Consider the following 21,393-nt stretch of genomic DNA (forward strand, 5'->3'; position numbering starts at 1 on the left):
GAATGCATTTTTGTTGACCATTTTGAGTTATTTCTTTAAATGTGTCCCACCATTTATTTCCCATCAAGGATAGGATTTTCTGGTCGTCTGGCGAGCTCAGCAGGGGTGAGTGGGAGTGGCCGCGAAACGGACAACCACCCGGAATCGGGCCCCAACTGCGATTTCACACTGGCTGGCCAATTAATGGCCTGCTAGCATGGAACACACATTGAAGAGTTCAGTGCTACCTAGGTGGGGGTTGGGGCAGGAGGAGTGTGAGTGTGAAAATTTGTGCATGCATGTGGGTGCGTACAGTAAAAGCCCCCTGAGGCACAGGGCTGGCTCAGAGAGCTGAAGATTTTTTAAATTAAAAAAATTAGAAATGGTGAAAACATGTCCCTTCGTGTGACTCTGTCACATGAGCAGGGAAACGTTAGAGATGAGTTTGAAAAGTTTTAAATCTGCCCATGGATGAGGTTTCAGCAAAAATGCAAAGGCCACTTGGCCTTTTTGTCTGCCCACCAACCGAACAGTTGGACAGGCAGTGATAAATGTCAATCAATTAGTTCATTAGGGGCCTTAATAGACTGCTTAATTGTTGGCGGGCGCGCTGCCGACTTCCGCACATCCCCGCTGATCAAAATATCGCATGATTGCGCAATGATGCTGGGACACTCGCCCGATGTCATCGAATGTCATTTTACGCTTGTTCGGGTCGGGTGCACAACCGCCCGATGAGCCAATTCTGCTCCATATCTTTCAAATAACTTACCCAGTCAAACTTAGCCAGTTGTCACCTCATACCCATGATGCTTATGGTAGTTGAGCAGCCTGTAGAGGTGTTTTCAACAGAAGTGTTGCAGAAAGAGCATCCTGGATTGTTTCCAGATTGCGTGGTAATAAGATCACAAGCTCACAGGTTGAAACAGGAAGAAGAGGAAGTTAAAAGGCAGGGTAAAGGTGTTGAAGTTCAATTAGCTGACATTGTCTTTGATAAGATTGTTCAGGAAAAGAGAATGGAAGAGAATGCAGCTGATGTGTTTAGCTCAAGGCAGTTGCTAGAGTTACAGCAAAAGGATCCACGCATAAAGCAGTTATATCAGACATCTTACTCAGAACAGAGGCAGAATGTATTCCAGAATGTTATTACCTTAAGGGTAATGCGGTAATGAGAAAGTAGTGACCATATCAGGCTTCAGCGGATAAAGAATGGATGGAAGTGCATCAGGTTGTTATACAATTTGGATATAGAAATGAGGTATTGAGAATAGCTCATTAAATTCCAATGGGGGCACATTTAGGAACTAGAAAGACATAGGTGAAGATAGAAAAATATTTTGATTGGCCTGGATTGCAGAGAGATGTAGTCAAATTATGCAGAACATGTCACACGTGTCAGGTGATAGGGAAACCACAAGTAGTGATTAAGCCAGCACCTTTAAGTCCAATTCAAGCATTTGAGGAACCTTTGACAAGGATCATGGTTGATTGTGTAGGACACCTCCCTAAGACTAAAAGTGGAAATCAGTACTTGCTTCAATAATGGATGCATCTACAAGGTTTCCTGAAGTGAAACCTCTGTGAAATTACAACAAAGAGAATTGTGGAAGAGTTGACTAGATATTTTTACAAGATATGGTTTACCTAAAGAAATACAATCAGATCAAGGTTTAAATTACATGTCACAGCTGTTTAAGGAAGTAATGAACAGTTTGGGGATAAAACAGTTTAAGTCAACAGCTTACCATCCTGAATCATTAGGGGCTTTAGAATGGTGGCATCAAACTTTAAAAACCATGATGAGGGCGTATAGTCAGGGCTATCCACAGGATTGGGTAGGGAAATTCCATTATTGTCATTTGCTATTAGGGATGCTCGTACCAATTGACTGGATTTAGTCATTTTGAATTGGCCTATGGTCATGAGGTAAGGGGACCACTGAAATTGATTCATGAGAAATTGGTGGTTCAAAATTCGGAAACTACTCTCTTGGATTACGTACCAAACTTCACAGAAAGATTGGACATAGCATGTGGGTTATCTAGGAAACATCACAACAAGTGATGAAAATGAAGGCAGATAGGAGAGCCACAGCTTGTTAGTTTTGTTGTTTGGAGGTGGGGGGGAGAGAAAAGTGTTTGTTTTGTTACCAGAACTGGGTGACTCGTTAAAGGCAAGGTTTAGTGGGCCTTACACGATTCAATAGAAACCGAGGGAAGTAAATTATTTAATAAATACTCCAGATAGAAGAAAGAAGCAGAGGGTGTGGCATGTAAATATACTTAAACAGTAATTTGACAGGGAAGAGGATCAAAGTGAGGTATTAGTGATGGTAGATAAGGAGAAAGAGGTAGAAATTAAGGATTCTGAAATTGATTTTCCTCAAATCAAATTAGGTAATGAGAGAGTACTTAAAAACATTCATGTAATATTGAGTTACCTTCCAGACAAGTGTCAAAGTGATTTGGAGAAGCTATTGAGATCACACAAAGCTATTTGTGGGAATAAGCTGGGGAGGACAAATTTAGCTACACATGATGTGAGTGTAGAAAGTTAATCTTCAATGAGGCAACATCCTTATAGATTAAATCCAGCAAAGTTATCACAAGTACAGAAAGAAATTGCATTCATGCTTCAAACTGACATCATTAAGTTTAGTTGCAGTAACTGGAGTGGGCCTGTTGTGATGGCACCAAATGGAACAATGGAACACAAAAACTTTGTGTGGACTATCGAAAGGTGAATGCAGTGACAAAAGTGGATTCATATCTTATACCATGGTTGGAAGATTGCATTGAGAAAGTGGAACAATCAAAGTTTATTACAAAGATTGACTTGCTGAGAGATATTGGCAAATACTGTTATTGGACAGAGAAAAGGAGATATTGGCTTTTGTGATGCCAGATGGACTATATCAGCTTAAAGTCATGCCATCTGGTATGAAAAGTGCACCAGCAACATTTCAAAGACTGACAAACGAAGTAATTGCAGGACTGAGCAATTGTGCTGTTTATATTCACAACTTGATAGTTTTTAGTCAAACATGGAAAAGGCATTTACAACATCTGGAAGAATTATTTAATCAACTACAAGAACCTAATTTGGTGATGAACTTGGCTAAAAGTGAATTTGCAAAAGCACAAGTTACATAATTAGGCCATATTGTTGGACATGGTAAGGTGGCTCTGAGAGATGTGAAAGTCAAAGCTATCATGGATTTCCCCATGCCTACAACAAAACGAGAAGTTTTGAGATTTCTGAGCATGAGTGGGTTTTATGGGAAATTTATACCAAATTTTAGCTGTGTGGTTGCTCCATTGACTGAACTATTAAAACAGAACAAGAAGTTTTAATTGACACGGGAGTGTCAGAAGGTATTTGACAGTTTAAAAACTATATTGACTACAACACCAGTTTTGGCAGTACCCAATTATGCCAAGCAATTTAAGTTGGCCTTGATGCAAGTGATATAGGCATTGGGGCTGTACTCTTGCAAGCTGATGAAACTGGAAATTAGAAACTGATAGAGTATTTTTCACAAATGTTTAATGTACAACAGAGAAAATATTCAATGATCGAAAAGGAGACTCTGGATCTGGTTTTAGTGTTGCAGCATTTCAAGATTTATGTTGCAAACAATTAATCAGAAACTATTGTTTTTACAGACCACAATCCTTTAAAATTTTGAGACCAAAGTGCAAAGTTGTTCAGATGGAGTTTATTACTGCAACTATTTAATCTATAGGCAGTACATGTGGCTGGACGAAAAAATCTAATTGCAGATACATTATCAAGAGTTTAAAGCTCAAAGGAAAATGGGACATTTAAAGCCTGGACACTGGGCTGAAATGACTTCTGTTGATACCAAAGATTTGTATATATATATTATGTTAATGCATGAATCTGGTAATGTAATAGCGTGGGTATATAGATAAGTATAGTAGGTAGTGTAAGATGTTTAAGAAAATGAAGCCGTCTTTTTAAATTATGATGGTTCATTTTTCGATAAGGAGGGGGGGGTGTCATGAGAGTATAATAATTTTCATAATAGTTTTCAGGCTTATCGTAAAGTACGTTTATAGGGGGTTGTGTTGTTCTGTCTGTGTGTGTGACTTAATTACATATTGTAGCCAAGCAGACTGCAAGTTGTAGTCATTAAAAGAAAGTATAGAAGTGTCTTTAATATGCTAATGAGTAAACATGGTTGGGGTCTGAACATGTAAGGTGTAAAGGGAATTTGCATTTTTAGACAAATGAGGGGGGATTTGGTTTTCAAAAGGATCTCAGTCTGTTTACAAATAGCCAGACAAGCAAGCTAAGCAATGTGTTCACTTTTCTCAAGGGTTACTGACAGTATATAGTGGCAACATGAAAAGATGTATATTATGAGAAAGGTTAAGTTCCAAAGACATATGGAAACAATGGAATTTACATATTAAAAAGGGAGAAACCTATATAAAGGAGAATGAGGCTATGTATCAGGGGAAGACATTGTAAGATCTAACAGAAGTATGTGAAACCTCTAGTATTTGTGCATAAGCCTGCTGTCTACAGAAACTGAAGCTGGAGCAAGCCACTTTGAATTCCTCTGTCCAGGGTATTGTGTTAATTTGCTGGATCTGTTTAAAATCTAAAATCTATTTTTGGACTGTTGCCTCTAAGAGGGTGTAACTGGGAGTCAGGTTAATCAGGAATTTTAGGAGTTATTGTAGTAGTAATTTGTACTCCTAGGTACCAGCTTGAAATCTTCTCCTTTGTTAATAAATATTTTAATTTAGTTTTTTAAAAAATCTCTGAAGGCCTTGGTGGACGTATTACTTCTGAATTCAATGCATGCATCTTTAAATAAATACAAGTTGCAAAACCATTCTGATAGCGTGATCAAATTGCCCTCATGGATTTTATCCATGAGGCATACATCATCTGCCGCGTCATAGGAGTGGGGATGCAGGGGAATGACTCATGAAGCCTGTCAATGAAGCTGAAAGACACAATCACACATTATTCAGTGAAAGTGAATATATTTTCAAATTATAAAGTGACAAACTGTGTTCATCCAAGCAACCAGTTGTGATCAGAATTTCTTAACTTTTCTGAGCCTTACACTTCTAGGTGCTGCCCTGACATTTGCAGCAGGGGTGGAGACAGCCTGTGCAATGGTTGGCTCTGTTGCCTCTGATGACCTTGGCATGGGTCCTCTGGAGAGCTGAGGCTTTGGGGGCCCTGGTTTGCTTTGGCTGTCCTCCTGTGGGCCAGTTGCTCCCTCTGTGGTGACAGAGGATGAGGTTGAGGGGGTCATAAGCAAAGGGGATTCGGAGGGAGCTGAAAGCTTCTGTGATTCCTAAGTGGATGACCCAGGAGTGTCCAGCTGCTGTGCGAGAGCCCTGGCCTGACTCCTTGATGGGAAGGAGCACCTGGAGGGACATCAAGGTGCCCCGTTTCCCTCTCGCATTGCCACTGCAGGAACTCACCCATTGCTACTGTGATGGAGTGCAGGCCTGCGCACATCTCCACGTTCTGCTGGACTAGGGTTTCCATGGCATCTGTCATCCTTCCCATGGAGATCCCCATACAAGCACATTTGGGCACCACTTCATCAGAGAGCAGGACGACACACTCCTCTGACTCGTGTGCCACTCTGTTGAGGGCTTCCAACGGTTCTGCGTGATGTTTGCACGCCTTCTATTGACTCTCCATGCTGAGTTAGAAGGCTGAATCCAGAGGTTCGTCATCTGACTCGGACCTCACAGATGCCTCTTTCCCAGCAGTCCTTCAAGTACCAGGGAGCTCGGCTGAACTTTCCTCCTCCTGCTGTGGACACGTGTCCATGCAATGACCACCAGATTGTGAGCCCTAGCCTACTCCAGATCTAGTTCCCACCCTAGGTATGTGGATCTGTGCTGGTGGAGGTTGTGGGTAAGTGCTGTGACGGGCCTTCCAGGCTGTTTATTTCCAGCTCTTCAATGGAGGAGGAGTCCTCTTGGCTGGAGGTGAGGACCTGGATGGATCTGAGGGATTGGCTGGCTGAGAGTGTTGATCGCTTAGCAGAGCTCTCTGTGAACCAAAGGAAAGATAATTAGTGCATGGCAGCAGAGTCAAATGCAGGAGAGAGAGCGCTCACAGTTGCATTGAGAGACGGATGATGTGATGCAGAATTCTCACGTGAGTGCTCGCCGTCGACTTCACCGTTGCCCCAGGCACGGTCCACGTCCTCATTAGTCAGCACAATATTATGCTCCTCAAAGTGAGTGAGGGGCCTAATGTGGGCCATTCCACACCCAGTCTTGGGGCTCTCCTTGCTGCTGTCAGCTAGTTTCTCCTGCATGAAAACAGATGGTAAGAGTGTGAGCAGGATGCATGGCACTGCGTGGAATGTTTTTGGGGTGAGTGGAGCCATGGATGGGATGAGGATGCAAGCTCAAGGGGACATAAGCTTGATGGAGATGTGAGGGTGTGTGAGAGTTAGTGGTGTTGTACCCTGAGGGGTGAGATCCCTGTGGTGTGTGAAGGGTTTGTGAGTGTGTGAGTTGAGAGTGATGAAAAGAGTGACTTACACTGGCAGAACGGATGAGTCCATTTATCCTCTTGCAGCACTGAGTGGCTGTTCTCTTTTGCAAGGAGCTGGTGCTGACTTCCACTGCCACTGTGTCCCATGCTGGATTGGTGACATTGCTTGTTGGCCTTTGCCCAGAGTGAGGGTAGAGGACATCATAGTGGGCCTGCACGACATCCAAAAAACGCTTGAGGGATGCATCTCTGAATCAGAGGATTGCAGTTTTCTGGCTTTTCAGGGCCATGTCTTCTGTGCAGCAGTCATGGGCTGGAAGCAATGAGAGGCGCGCGGCTACAGTTTAAATATGGCGCCTAGCATGAGGAAGCAGCAAAGTGACGGTGTGATGGGCAAATCTAAGTCCGCCCACCATCGAAATGATGTGATTCCTGGGAATGCATGATTAATGAGGCGGGATTGGGATGATACACTGTGAAAAGCTGCCATTGTGGCCAGTGGATAAAAAGTTATTTTTCCTGCTCGCCAATGCACTTAGTGCAAATCTGGGATGATTCTGCCCCTTGACATTGCCTGCTATACCTTTTCTTGGAAGATGGCCCATTTTTCAGTTACCGTTTTTTCTGCAAACATTTGATTCCAACGCACTTGACTCGGATGCATTCTCATCTCATCAAAGTTGGCTTTCCTCAATTAACATCAAAGTTGGCTTTCCCCAATTAATTATCCCTGCTCTAAATTATTCCTTGCCCTTTTCCATGGCCAACTAAAACCTTATGATGCAATGGTCACTGTCCCCTCAATACTCTCCCACTGATATTCGATCCACTCAGGCCAATTCATTCCCCAGAACCAGATCCAACAGTTCCTGCCCTCTCACTGGACTGGAAACATACAGCTACATTCCAGGAACTCTCACCCCTCTTTGTCCCTTTGTACTATTCCTATATTTGGATAATTGAAGTCCCCGATTCTAATGACTCTGTGGGCGGAATTTTACATCAGCTGGATTTTACAGTCCCTCCGAAGTCAATGGGCTTTTGAATGATTCGCTGCACTTACGGTCCCACCCCCACTGCAACAGGGCTGTAAAATTATGCCCTGTAATTTTTGCACCTCTCTGTAATTTCTTTGCAAATCTGTTTCTCTGGCCAGAGAGATTCCGTCCTTGAACCCTCTGAGATATCCTCTCTCTCAAGTACCTTAATGGCATCTTAAATCAGTACTGCCACTTCCAATCCTCCTCTTCTTCCTTTACTGTCTCTTATAAATGCCTTGTACCGAGGAATATTTAATGCCCAGTCCTGCCCTTTTTTGAAATATTATGTACCCTGGAATATTTATTTCCCAAACTTGGTCACCTTGTAACCATGTCTTTATAATAGTGGTTAGTTCTAAGCCATTTATCTTTATTTGTGCCACTAATTCATCAGAGTTATTGCAGATACTTCATGCATTCAGATAAAAAGACTTTACTTTCATTTTTTCCTCATATTCCCTGCATTTGCGATTAAGCTCTCTGTCTCTTCCTGAACCATCCTGCTCATCTTTACCTGCATTGGTACACTATCCTGTTGCCTCAACTTATTTCTTTGGATTTCTAAATCTCCCTTCATCTGAACACCCCACTTCCCTGATTATTTTATGGTCCTGTCCACAGCCCTGGTTAAATGATTCACCAGGGCACTCACTGGTCCCAGCTCAGTTTAAGTGGAGCCCATCCAAAGGGAACTGCTCTCTCTTTCCTGTGTACTCGTGCCAGTGCACCATGAATTGAAACCCCTCCTTCCCACAACACTCTTGGAACCACATGTTTAATTATCTAATCTGCTTGCTACTTTATGCCACCTGGAATGTGGCTCAGGTAACAATTCAAAGAAGATTACCTTTGGTGCTCCATGTTTTCATTTGGGCCCTAAATCTTCAAACTGTCTCAGTAATTGCAGCAAGACATGCCTGCTCCTGTACTCGAATCCTCTCGCTATGAATGCCAACATACGATTTGCCTTCTTTACCGCCTGCTACACCTGCATGCTTACCTTCAGCGACTGGTGTAAGAGGACACCCAGGTGTCGTTGCACATTCCCCTCTCTCAATTTAAAGCCATTCAGATAATAATCTGCCTTCCTGTTTTTGCTACCAAAGTGAATAACCTCACATTTATCCACATTATGTGGATAATGCATCTGCACCTGCCATGCATTTGCCCACTCACTCAGCTTGTCCAAATCGCACTGAAGTATCTCTGCATCCTCCTCACAGCTCACCCTCCCACCCAGCTTTGTGTCATCTGCAAATTTGGAGATATTACATTTAGTTCCCTCATCTAAATCATTAATATATATTGTGAATAGCTGGGGTCCCAGCACCAATCCCTGCGGTATCAATCCCATCAATTTACCCAACACCATTTCTCTACTAATAGTGATTTCTTTCAGTTCCTGCCTCTCACTAAACCCTGTATTCCCCAACATTTCTGGTATGTTATTTGTGTCCTCCTTTGTGAAGACAGAACCAAAGTATGTATTTAGCTGGTCAGCCATTTCTTTGTTCCACATTATAAATTCCCCTGTTTCTGACTGTAGGGGACCTACATTTGTCTTCACCAATCTTTTTCTCTTCACATACCTATAGAAACTTATATAGTCAATTGTTATGTTCCCTGCAAGCTTACTCTTGTACTCTATTTTCCCCTTCTTAATCAATCCATTGGTCCTCCTTCTAAATTCTAGATTTCTAAATCTAGATTCTAAACTGCTCCCAATCCTCAAGGTCTGTTGTTTTTTCTGGCCAATTTGTATGCCTCTTCCTTGGATCCAATACTATCTCTAATTTCCTTTGTAAGCCATGGTTTGGCCACCTTTCCTGTTTTACCTTTGTGCCAGACAGGAATAAACAATTGTTGCAGTTCACCCATGCACTCTTTGAATGTTTGCCATTGAACAAAAGAACAAGGAGCAGGAGTAGGCAATTCAGCCCCTCGAGCCTGCCCTGCCATTCAATACGATCATGGCTGGTCTCATTTCGGCCTCAACTCCAATTTCCCGCCCTCTCCCCATAACCTTTCAACCCGTTACTAATTAAAAATCTGTCTATCTCCTCCTTAAATTTATTCAGTGTCCCAGCATCCACTGCACTCTGAGGTGGTGAATTCCACAGATTCACAACCCTTTGAGAAAAGTAATTCCTCCTCATCTCTGATTTAAATCTACCACCCATTAGCCTAAAACTATGGCCTTTCATTCTAGCATGCCCCAAAAGGGGAAACATCCGCTCCACGTCTGCTTTGTCTACCCCTTTTAGCATCTTATATACCTCAATTAGATCTCTCATCCTTCTAAGCTCCAGCAAGTATAGGCCCAATCTCTCCTCATAAGACAAGCCCCGCATGTCTGGAATCAATCTAGTGAACTTCCTCTGAACCACCTCTAATGCAACTACATTCTTCCTCAAGTAAGGGGACCAACACTGTTCACAGTACTCCAGGTGCAGCCTCACCAATGCCTTGTACAGTTGCAACAACACTTCCCTATTTTTATACTCTATTCCTTTAGCAATAAATGCCAAAATTCCATTTGCCTTCCTTATTACCTGCTGTACTTGCATACTAGCTTTCAGCCAATCATGCACGAGGACACCCAGATCCTTCTGCACTGAAGCACTCTGAAGTTTCTCTCCATTTAAATAATAAGTCGCCTTTTTATTCTTCTGACCAAAATGGATAACCTCACAGTTACCCACGTTAAACACCATCTGCCAAATTTTGGCCCATTCACCTAACATTGCCTATCCACCATCATTCCTTTAAGTAATGTTTCCCAATCCATCATAGCCAACTCATGCCTCATACCATCGTAGTTTCCTTTATTAAGATTCAGGACCCTAGTCTCAGAATCAACTGCGTCACTCTCCATCTTGATGAAGAATTCCATCATATTATGGCCACTCATCCCCAAGGGGCTTCGCACAACTAGATTGCCAATTATTCCTTTCTTGTTACACAATACCCAGTCTAGGATGGCCTGTTCTCCAGTTGGTTCCTCAACATTTTGGTCCAGAAAACCATCCCATATATACTCCAGGAATTCCTCCTCTATGGTATTGTTACTAATTTGATTTGCCCAATCTATATGCAGATTAAAGTCACCCATAATTACAGATGTTCCTTTATTGCATGCATCTCTAATTTCCTGTTTAAAGCCATTCCCAACATCACCACTACAGTTTGGGGGTCTATATACAACCCCCATTAACATTTTTTTCCCCTTAGTGTTTCTCAGCGCTACCCATACAGGTTCCACATCATTATGGCATGGTCACTAATTTTACATAGAAATGTTGTTAGTTATGAAGAGCATAATGGGTTCTGTTGGCTATGTATGTTGGTGACAATAAAACCTAGGCTGTATGATTTATCAAGCTGCTATAACATGCATTGGAAGTTTGCAAAAATGCTGCTAAAAATGAACAACACTCAGAAACTGTGGAGTAAATTTTCATTCTCAATGCCTGGGCAGTAATCTGGCAGAGTGAATTGTTTACACATTGTACAAACTACCTTATTTTCATCCATTTGAAACTTGTCTATTTTACTGATTTCACAAAAATGCAAAGTTTATCTAATTTATTTTCAAAATTGTAGTTACCTTTTTTTGACTTGATAGATTTCCTCCATAGTGTTGAGAAGATTCCATCAGTCCAATCATTAGTTGCAGGATCCAGTCGCCCAAACATTTGTGGAGCAGTAATAGCCTTAGGATTCATGCGCATTTCCCGATGAGGGGCTCCACATTCGGTCAGTGATTGCATTAGGGTACGAATGACACAAGTCTTTCCAGAGCCACTAGGACCCAACGTCATCAATCCGTGACGAACTCTGGCTGTTTCAAACAGCTGAAAGTAGGTAGAACAAAACTCAATTTTGATCTTAGTTGGAAGGCTTCTGAGAGGTGATCTTATGCAGATAAAATCACATATTCACAGAATCAGAAAATGAAAGAATGTTACAGCACAGGAGGAGGCCATTTAGCCCATTGTGTCTGTGCTGGCTCTCCGAAAAAGCAGTTTAGCTATTGCAAACCTTGCCTGATCTGCTGTAGCCCTACACCTCCTTCCCTTTCAGATAATAATCCAATTCCGTGCCTCCAGGCAATGAATTCTAAATCCCACCCACCACTCAATACTTCAAAAAGCTTTTTATCATGTAGCCAATACTTCTTTTGACAACTACCTTAAATTTATGCCCTCTTGTTCTTGATCCTTCCACAAATGGAACAATTTTCTCTATCTATTCTGTCCAGACCCCTCATGATTTTATATACCTATATCAAATCTCCTCTCAACCTTCACTTTGTCAAGGAAAACAGTCCCAACCTCTCCAAGCTGTCTACGTAACTGAAGCTCCTCATCTCTGGAACCAGTTTTGTGAATCTTATCTGCATCCTCTTTAATGCCCTCACATCTTTACTAAAGCGTGGTGCCCATAATTCAACACATTACTCCAGTTGAGGTCAAACCAGTGTCCTATGCAGGTTTAAAATAAGTGCTTTACTTTTATACTCCTTGCCCCTATTAATGAACCCTAGGATGCTGTACGCTTTACGAACCATGCTCTCAACCTGTTCTGCTATCTTTAATGACTTATGCACATATACTCCCATGCCCTTTGCTCTTGTTTTTTTATTATTCATTCACAGGATGTGGGCTTTGCTGGCATTTATTGCCCATCCCTAGTTGCCCTTGAGAAGGTGGTGGTGAGCTGCCTTTTTGAACTGCTGTGCCACTTAGAGCCCCATTTAGAATTGAATCTTTTATTTTATATAGTCTTTCTGCACTTTTCCTTTGAAAATGAATCAGTTCACATGTCACTGCATTAAATTTCATCTGCCACTTTTCCACCATTCCACCAACTTGTCTATGTCCTTTTGAAGTTCTACGTTATTGCTGTTCACAATACTTCCAAGTTTTGTATCATCCTTAAATTTTGAAATTGTGCAATGTACACCAAGGTCTGGATCATTTATATATATCAGGAAGAGCAAGGGTCCTAACACTGTCCACTGGAGAACTCCACTACAAACCTTAGTCCAGTCTGAAAATCATCCATTAACCACTACTCCCTTTTTCCTGTCACATGGCCAATTTTGTATCAATGTCCCTACTGAGACTTTTATTCCATGAACTCACAAGTCTGTTGTGCAGCATTTAATCAAATGCCTATTGGAAGTCCATATACACCACATCAACAATATTGCCTGTGATGAGAGATGTGTATTTTTATATTTTTCTGATTATGCTGTCTGTGTAGAAAGCTATGGGTGTGTGTGTGTGTGTGTCCAGGGTTAATTAAACAGGGGGGAGTTTTCTAGAGGCAGGTTTTCTGTGAGGTCAAAGAGATGAAAGGTTAAAGGTGTTAGGTTTGTGCATTTGTAATGAGAGGTTATGGTGGGTTTGTGTTACAAGTAAATAGGTGGGATCTGAAATTTGTATTTTGAGATAAGTTGGGAAATTGATTTTTCAGCTGTTGCATTTCAAATGGGAGTTCAAAGGGATATTTGCATCTTAGAGGGGTCCTATAAGTAACCAGGAGAAGGTATATTATATTTTTTGACCCAAAAGTAGAGGTAAAATAAAACAAAACATGAAAGATTTTTATATTTGGAGAAGTTGAGTTTCAAAGAGGTGACTGAGGCCAATTGAACCTGAGATGAAGAGCGTGAAGGAAAGATATTTAAGGAAAGGGACATTTAAATGTTGAGAGTTGCTGTGTGGAGTCCACTGAAGGCCAGCTTCTTTGTGTGTGAGCTGCTGAGGAGCTGTGAAAGTTTTGAATTGGAAGCAGCCACCCAGTGTTAAGCCAGGAGAGTCTTTGTTTTAGGAAACAGTTTGTTTCTGAAGCCCTTTTAGAATTCCACATCAGGGTGAAAGTATCTGAGAAGGTGTGAGGTGTACCTATATTAAAATTACAACAATTCCTTGAGTTGGTAATATTTACTGGATTTTTATGGCTAGAAAGCTACAAGAGGTTGTTGCCAGAAAGGTAGTCTAATTATGTACTTTTGATCAAGCATGTTTTTTGGGGGTTGTTCTGTAATACTGTTTTAACTGTGAACTTTTATCTTGTGTGCTAAGTTTTTTTTCTTTTTAATAAACCTTTTAATTTTTAAAATCCTAAAGACCTCACTGGAGCTCTATGTTTTTGAGGTCAGTAGCTCTTCCTCCTCATTTTCACAATAAAAAAAAAGGTTTATGATCAGCAAGACACACTTCACTCTGATAAAATCAAAAAACTGCGGGGACTTCACTCTGAGGTCTGGCTTGCTCAGTAATAACATCAGCTGTGGTCGTAACTTGCCTCATTAACCTCCTCTGCTGTGTCTTCAAAAAACTCCAGCAATTTAGTTATGCACAATTTGTTCTTAACAAATCAATGCTGGCATTTCTTCATTAACCCACATTTGCTCAAATGACTGTTCATTTTGTCCAAAATTATCTTTTCCAGAAGCTTCCCAACCACTGAGATTAAACTGACTTGTCTTTAGTTGCTGGGCTTATCTTTACACTCTTTTTTGAACAAGGGTGTAACTCTGGCACCATCCTTGAGTCTAAGGAAGGTTGGAAAATTATGGCCAGTGCCACCATAGTTTCCACTCTCTTTTCCCTCAGTATCCTTGGATGTATCTCATCTGGGTCCTGGTGCCTTAACAACTATTCAGTACAAACAGCCCATCCAATACCTCCTACTCAGAAATTATAAACCCTTGAAGTATTTGAATTACCTCCTATTTTACCATGATCGGTGCAACATCTTACTCCTTGGTAAAAACAGATGCGAAGCATTCCTTTAGCACTTCAGCCTTGTCCTCCGCCTCCACTCGTAAATCTCCCTTTTGGTCCCTAACTGCCCCACTCCTCCTTTTGCCACCATTTACAATTTATATGCCTATATAAAGCTTTGGGATTCCTATTTTTGTGAGTGGCCAGTCTATTTTCATACCCTCATTTTTGTTTTTTTTGTTTGCTTTCTCACTTCCTTTCTGAACCTTCTATATTCAGCCTGGTTTTCCATTGTATTATCTATCTGACATCTGTCATAAGCACACTTACTGTTTATCTTAATCTCTGTCTCTTTTGTCACCCAGGAGTTCTGGATTTGTTTGCCCTCCCTTCCTAACAACACTATGGGTACACCTACACCACATGGACTGCTGTGGTTCAAGAAGTGGTTCACCATCACCTTCTCAGGGACACTCATGGATGGGCAATAAATGCTGGCCTAGCCAGCAATGCCTATATCCCATGAAAGAATTATAAAAATGGTCTAGTAGTGCATCCTTTTTCGTTGGACAAGAAACATATAGCTGAGGAAAATTTTCCTGAACACACTCTGGAAACTCTTGTCCCTCTTTACTCTTTAACTTGGTGTCATACTAGTCTATACTTGGATAATTATTGCCTTATAACTAATTTATAATTCTTTCCTCTCTCTGCAATTTCCTTGCAAATTTGTTCCTCCATATCTTTACCACTATAGACTATACTGAGCAATGTTATTGAACCTTCTTTGTTCCTTAGCTCTAGCTAAATAGATTCTGTTCCTGAGTGGAATTAGTGAACCATTGTACACTGAGGGCAGAATTTAGCGGCCCTGTTTCGGCAGGGACGGGGCCGTAAAATGTGGCGGGCCGTTTACAAATGCCATTGACGACAGCGGGAACGTAAAATCCGGCTGTTGTAAAATTCTGCCCTGAAGGTTTCACAGTACTATGCCTTCCATGACTGTGGATACATGCCTTTAGAATTTAGAACCATTGAATCATAGAAAAGTTACGGCACAGGAGGCCATTCAGCCCATCTTGTCCATGCCAGCCCTAGGACACCCAGGCGCCCTTTCTAATCCCACCTTCCTGCACCCGGCCCATAGCCCTGCATCTTACAGCACTTAAGGTGCAGATCCAGGTACTTTTTAAAAGAGTTTAGAGTTTTTGCCTCTACCACCAACTTGGGCAGTGAATTCCAGACACCCACTACCCTCTGCGTAAAAAAATTCTTCCTCATGATCCCCCCTACACTTTCTGCCACTTATCTTGAACCTATGTCCCCTGGTTCTAGAATTCTCCACCAAGGGAAACAATTTTATCCTGTCCACTCTATCTATTCCCCTCATAATTTTGTACACCTCAATCAAGTCACCTCTCAGCCTTCTTTGTTCTAAGGAAAATAACCCCAACCTATCCAATCTCTCCTCGTAGCTACACTTTTCTAACCCTGGCAACATTCTTGTAAACCTCATCTGCACTCGCTCCAGAGCTATTAACTCCTTCCTGTAATGTGGTGACCAGAACTGCACACAATACTCCAGTTGTGGCCTCACCAGTGTTTTATACAATTCCAACATTATATCCTTACTTTTATATTCTATACCTCTGCCAATGAAGGAGAACATTCCATATGCCTTCTTTACAACCTTGTCTACTTGAACTGCTGCTTTCAGGGACCTGTGTACTTGTACACCAAGATCTCTCACTTCATCTACCCCGCTTAGTATATTCCCATTTATTGTGTAATCCCTGTAACTGTTTGACCTCCCTAAATGTATGACATCACACTTCTCTATGTTAAAATCCATCTGCCACTTTACCGCCCACTCCACCAACACATATATCATTTTGGAGATTATGGCTATCCTTTACACTATCTACTACTTGGCCAATCTTTGTGTCATCTGCAAATTTCCCAATCGTGCCCCCCATGTTCACATCCAAATCATTAATATATAACACAAACAGCAATGGTCCCAACACCGAGCCCTGTGGAACACCACTTGAGACAACTTTCCATTCGCAAGGGCATCCATCGACCATGACCCTTTGTTTCCTGTTACAAAGCCAACCTTTTATCCAGTTTGCCACATTACCCTGAATCCCATGGGCTTTTACCTTCCTGACCAATTTGCCATGTGGGACCTTGTCAAATGCCTTGCTAAAATCCATGTACACAACATCCACTGCACTGCCTTCATCAACCCTTCTTGTCACTTCCTCAAAGAATTCAATCAAATTTGTGAGGCAAGACCCTTTAACAAATCCATGGTGACCATCCCTGACTAGTCCATGCCTTTCCACATGACAGTTAATCCCTCCTCTCAGGATTGATTCTACTAATTTGCTCACCACCGATGTAAGACTAACTGGCCTATAATTGTTTGGCATTTCCTTTGATCCATTTTTAAACAATGGAACTACGTTTGCATTTCTCCAGTCCTCCGGTACCTCCCCTGTATCTAGTGAAGATTGGAAAATCATCCTCAGAGCATCTGCTATCTCTTCCCTTACTTCCTTCAGCAGCCTTGGAAACAATCCATTTGGCCCTGGTGACTTATCAACTTTCAAGGATTTCAACCCTTCGAGTACTTCCTCTCTCTTTATGACTATCCCATCCAAAATCTCGCAGTCTTCCTCCTGGACTACTATATCTACATCCTCCCTTTCCTTTGTAAACATGGAGACAAAATATTCATTCAAAACCTTTCCCACAGCCTCTGCATCAACACACAAGTCTCCATCTTCATCCCTGATAGGTCCCACTTTTTCCTTAACTAACCTTTTAGCATTAATGTATTGGTAAAAGATCTTTGGGTTATCTTTAACTTTACTTGCTAATTTTTTTTTCATGCCTTCTCTTTGATTTCCTTATTTCCTTTTTTTACTTCGTCCCTGCACTTCCTATATTCATCTAGGCTATCTGCAGTGCTTAGCTCTTTGTGCCTATCGTACACTTTCTTTTTCTGTTTGATCTTGCCCTGTATTCCTCTAGACAATCCTCTAGATTTGGCAGTATGACTCTTATTTTTGTAGGGGACATGTCTACTTTGTACAATTAGGATCTCGCTTTTTAGTGCTTCCCACTGGTTTTTCACTGTTTTATCCTCCAGCAGTGCTATCCAGTCCACCTCAGCCAAGTCCCTTCTCATTTCTGCAAAATTTGCCTTCCCCCAGTTCAAGACTTTTACTCCTGCCTTATCTCTGCCCTTTTCCATGGTAATGCTAAATCTCACTGAATTGTGATCACTGTCCCTGATATGGTCGCCAACTGTCACTTCACCCATTTGCCCTTCTTCGTTCCCCAAGACTAGGTCTAGAATTGCATCTCCTCTCATTGGGTTTGTCACTAATTGGTTGAAAAATTTTCCTGGACACACTGCATGAATTTTTCTCCCTCAGTGCCCCTTATATTGTTTGGATCCCAGTTGATATTAGGATAGTTGAAGTCTCCTACTATTATTGCCCTCTTGTTCTTATAAGCAGAAATTTGCCTACATATTTGTTCTTCTATCTCCCTTTCACTATTTGGGGGTCTGTAGTATACTCCCAGTAGTGTGACTGCCCCTTTTTTATTTCTAAGCTCAACCACAAAGCCTCATTTGTTGACCCATTTAGTATATCATCCCTTCTCACAACTGGAATTGATTCTTTAACCATTAGTGCTACCCCACCTCCTTTCTCATCTCCTACTCGATCGTGTCTGAAGACTCTATAACCAGGGATATTAAGCTTCCAGTTTTGTCCCTCCTTTAGCCAGGTCTCCATAATAGCAATGACATCCTGCTGTCATGTGTCTACCTGTGCCCTTAACTCATCTACCTTGTTTGTAATACTCCTTGCATTGAAGTATAAACAGTTTAACCCCGTCAATTTTCCTTGCTGGGCACTTTTAAAACTTTGCTTCTCCTGTAACTCCATGTCTATCACAACGTCCATAGCTAATGTTCTACCTCCATTTTTCTGATCTGAATCTGACCTATCTGATCCTACTCCTGGGATCCCATCCCCCTGCCACACTAGTTTAAATACTCCCCAACAGAACTAGCAAAAGTCCCTGCAAGGACACTGGTCCCAGTTCTGCCTGGGTGCAGCCCATCCGGTTTGTAAAGGTCCCACCTTCCCCAGAACCGGTCCCAGTGCCTCAAGAATCTGAATCCCTCCCGGCTACACCATCACTCCAGCCACATGTTCATTTGGTCTATCCTCTTATTCCTGCTCTCGCTAGCACGTGGAACTGGGAATAATCCTGAGATGACTACATTTGAGGTCCTGCATTTTAATTTATCTCCTAACTTCCTGTACTGAGCTTGCAGGTCCTCATCCCTTAGTTTACCTATGTCATTGGTACCAATGTGTACCACGACCACTGGCTGTTTACCTTCCCTCCCCAGAATGTCCTGCAGCCGCTCCGTGACATCCTGGACCCTGGCACCAGGGAGGCAACATACCATCCTTGATTCATGTTTGCGGCCACAGAAGTGTCTGTCTGTGCCCCTAACTATTGAATCCCCTATCACTATAGCCCTGCCACTTGTTTTCCTCCCACCCCTTTGAGCAGCAGAGCCACCCACGGTGCCGTGAACTTGGCTGTTGCTGCTTTCCCCTGAGAGGCCATCTCCCCCAACAGTATCCAAAGCGGTATATCTGTTAGAGAGGGGGATGACCACAGGGGACTCCTGCACTACCTTCCTGAGTCCTGTACTGTTCCTGATGGTCACCCATTCTCTTTCTGCCTGTGTAATCTTCACCTGCGGTGTGACCACCTTGCTAAACATGCTATCTACGACTTGCTCAGCATCGCAGATGCTCCACAATGAGTCCACCCACAGCTCCAGTTCTGAAATCCGGTTAGCTAGAAGCTGCATTTGGACACACCTTCCGCACACATGGTCACCAGGAACGCTGGAAGCGTCCCTCATTTCCCACATCCAGCAGGAGGAACATATCGCAGGTCTGAGTTCTCCTGCCATGACATCCCTCTTGATTAAGCTAGTTACTCCCTTAAAAAATACGCTAGCTCGCGGCCTTATTTATATTAGCTAGGAACCTTGTTTCTTGACTAATTATATTTGTACAGTACTACTCTATAGTTTTTTTTAGCTCAGTATTAAGCAATGAATTACCTTAATAGATTGAAAAAAAAACTCACCAGGATTTACTCACCAATCAGCTGCTTTTTTTTAAATCCACTTTCAGAAAAATGTCCCTCGCAGGTCTGGTGCCCTCTCCCTCTCTTTTTTGGTTTGAAGAGGAGGGAGGGATGGAAACACTGCAGCAATGTAATGTTTGGGGCTATTCCGTTCTTTGACAGTGGGTCCTCCTCGATCCCCTTCTAAGTTGCAGTGACTGCACTGACTTCTCCCAGAATGCTTCTCAGTCATTTCTCACTACCGCCCTCTGTTGGATGCTCTTCCTCCTGTTGAGTGCAAGGGCCCTTCTCCTCGATCCCCTTCTGAGTTGCGGTGCCTGCGCTGACTTCTCCCAGAATGCTTCTTAGTCACTTCTCACTACCGTCCTCTGTTTGCAGGGGTATGATGATCGCACTTGCCCCTGTGTCAATCTTGGCCAATAAAGTTACCATCTTTCTTAGGACAGATAATTTTAATCTTGGCAAACACTTCAGATGGTAAGATGGCATCTATGTTTTCCACAAAATTGACAGTGTGAAACGTGTTCACCAGTCTTCATCTTATTATGACATCATTGTCATTTTCTGGTTTGTCAATTGCCTCATGTATATGTTTCTTATTGCTTGAAGGTACCTATTGTGTATGTTCTGTTTGGGTCAATACACTTCTCTTTGTTGCTCATCAGGCTTTGCTCTAATGTGTCATGATAATAGCTGATTGTGGTTGTAGACTCCAGTGTTAGATTTTATATGATACTCTGCACTACCTATGAGGTCACCTGATCTGGGGGTTGACAGTCAGATAGCGCATGTTGGAGCCTTCTTGATAGACCTCAGACACTGCAGTTATGCGTTCATGGGCAGAATTTTCCCCTCCGTTGGGGAGGAAGTTCAGGAGCGGGCACATGCAGGCACCCCTCCAATCGATGCCCCCAATCGGCGGCGCACCACCATTTTACGTGGGCGGGCCAATTAAGGCCCACTCATCATGATGTCCACCAGGAAGCACTATACACTCCCTTGGCGGGCAGGGGGGATTCCCTAAGCCGAGAGTGCACTCTTTCACGCATGCGCGCAAAAGAGCGCACTCATCTCCTTGAGGCTAAATGCTGCCCCAGGGAGATTGGCGCCAAATTCAAAATGTTAAAAATAGAAAAATAAAATTTCCCTGACATGTCCCCTCATGTGACACTGTCATGGGACATGTTCATCATTTTTAGTTAAACTTTTATTAAATTTTTAAAAACCTACATGAAACCTCATCCCGCCCATGGATGAGGTTCCATGCTTTCTCTGAAGCCTGCCAGGGTTCCCGGCCTGCCTGCCAACCTTAAGGTTGTACAGGCAGGTCCTTTAAGAACTTCAATTACTTTTTAAATGGCCTCAATTGGCCATTAACAGGTCGGCAGACGCACAGCTGATTCGGCTGTGCCGCCACTGACCTGAAAATTGAAATGATGCGGTGTGACATTGGGAGTTCTGCCCAACGTCATCCCACGTCATTTTACGCATTGGCATGTGGGTCCTGCCCCCCCGCACGCCGACCAGGAAATCCTGCCTTATGTTAGGAAAATGTGTTATCAATAAAGTTAGCTCAGCTACAATGACAACAGAGGAGGACCTCCTTGTGAACCTGCTCCTTGGCCTGGCCAAGTTGGCCATTAACAGGTCCAGGCAGCAGGTGATCGAGGGGTTCATCTAACCAGAATAACTGCCCCTTTTCCGCTGCTATGTTCACAACCGGGTGTCCCTGGAGAGGAAGCATGCGATGTCTGCTGGCACTGTTGAGGCCTTCTGTGCTAGGTGGGCACCACGGGGACTGGGCTGTTTTATTCACCCTCTTTATCACATTTTGGTTTAATGTTTATAAGTTTCCTTTAAATTTTGTCTTTGTTTTTGAAGTTTCCCTTTAGGGGGCTGCTTTTTAATTTGTCCCTAATTTTGTTAATTTAGTT

The 21,393-nt window shown here is 42.5% G+C and overlaps 1 protein-coding gene across 1 annotated transcript in view; it reads right to left on the reverse strand.

Annotated features, from left to right (window-relative positions):
- LOC144681152 (dynein axonemal heavy chain 8-like) overlaps window positions 1-21,393 on the reverse strand; it is a 1,929,890-nt gene that overhangs the window by 752,225 nt on the left and 1,156,272 nt on the right. The window contains exon 47 of the mRNA XM_078542879.1: window positions 11,134-11,380. Coding sequence (XP_078399005.1) covers window positions 11,134-11,380 — 247 coding nt within the window. The remainder of the gene's footprint in view (window positions 1-11,133; window positions 11,381-21,393) is intronic.

The sequence above is a fragment of the Cetorhinus maximus genome, chromosome 5 (genome assembly GCF_964194155.1).
Source record: "Cetorhinus maximus chromosome 5, sCetMax3.hap1.1, whole genome shotgun sequence".
Lineage (NCBI taxonomy): Eukaryota > Metazoa > Chordata > Chondrichthyes > Lamniformes > Cetorhinidae > Cetorhinus > Cetorhinus maximus.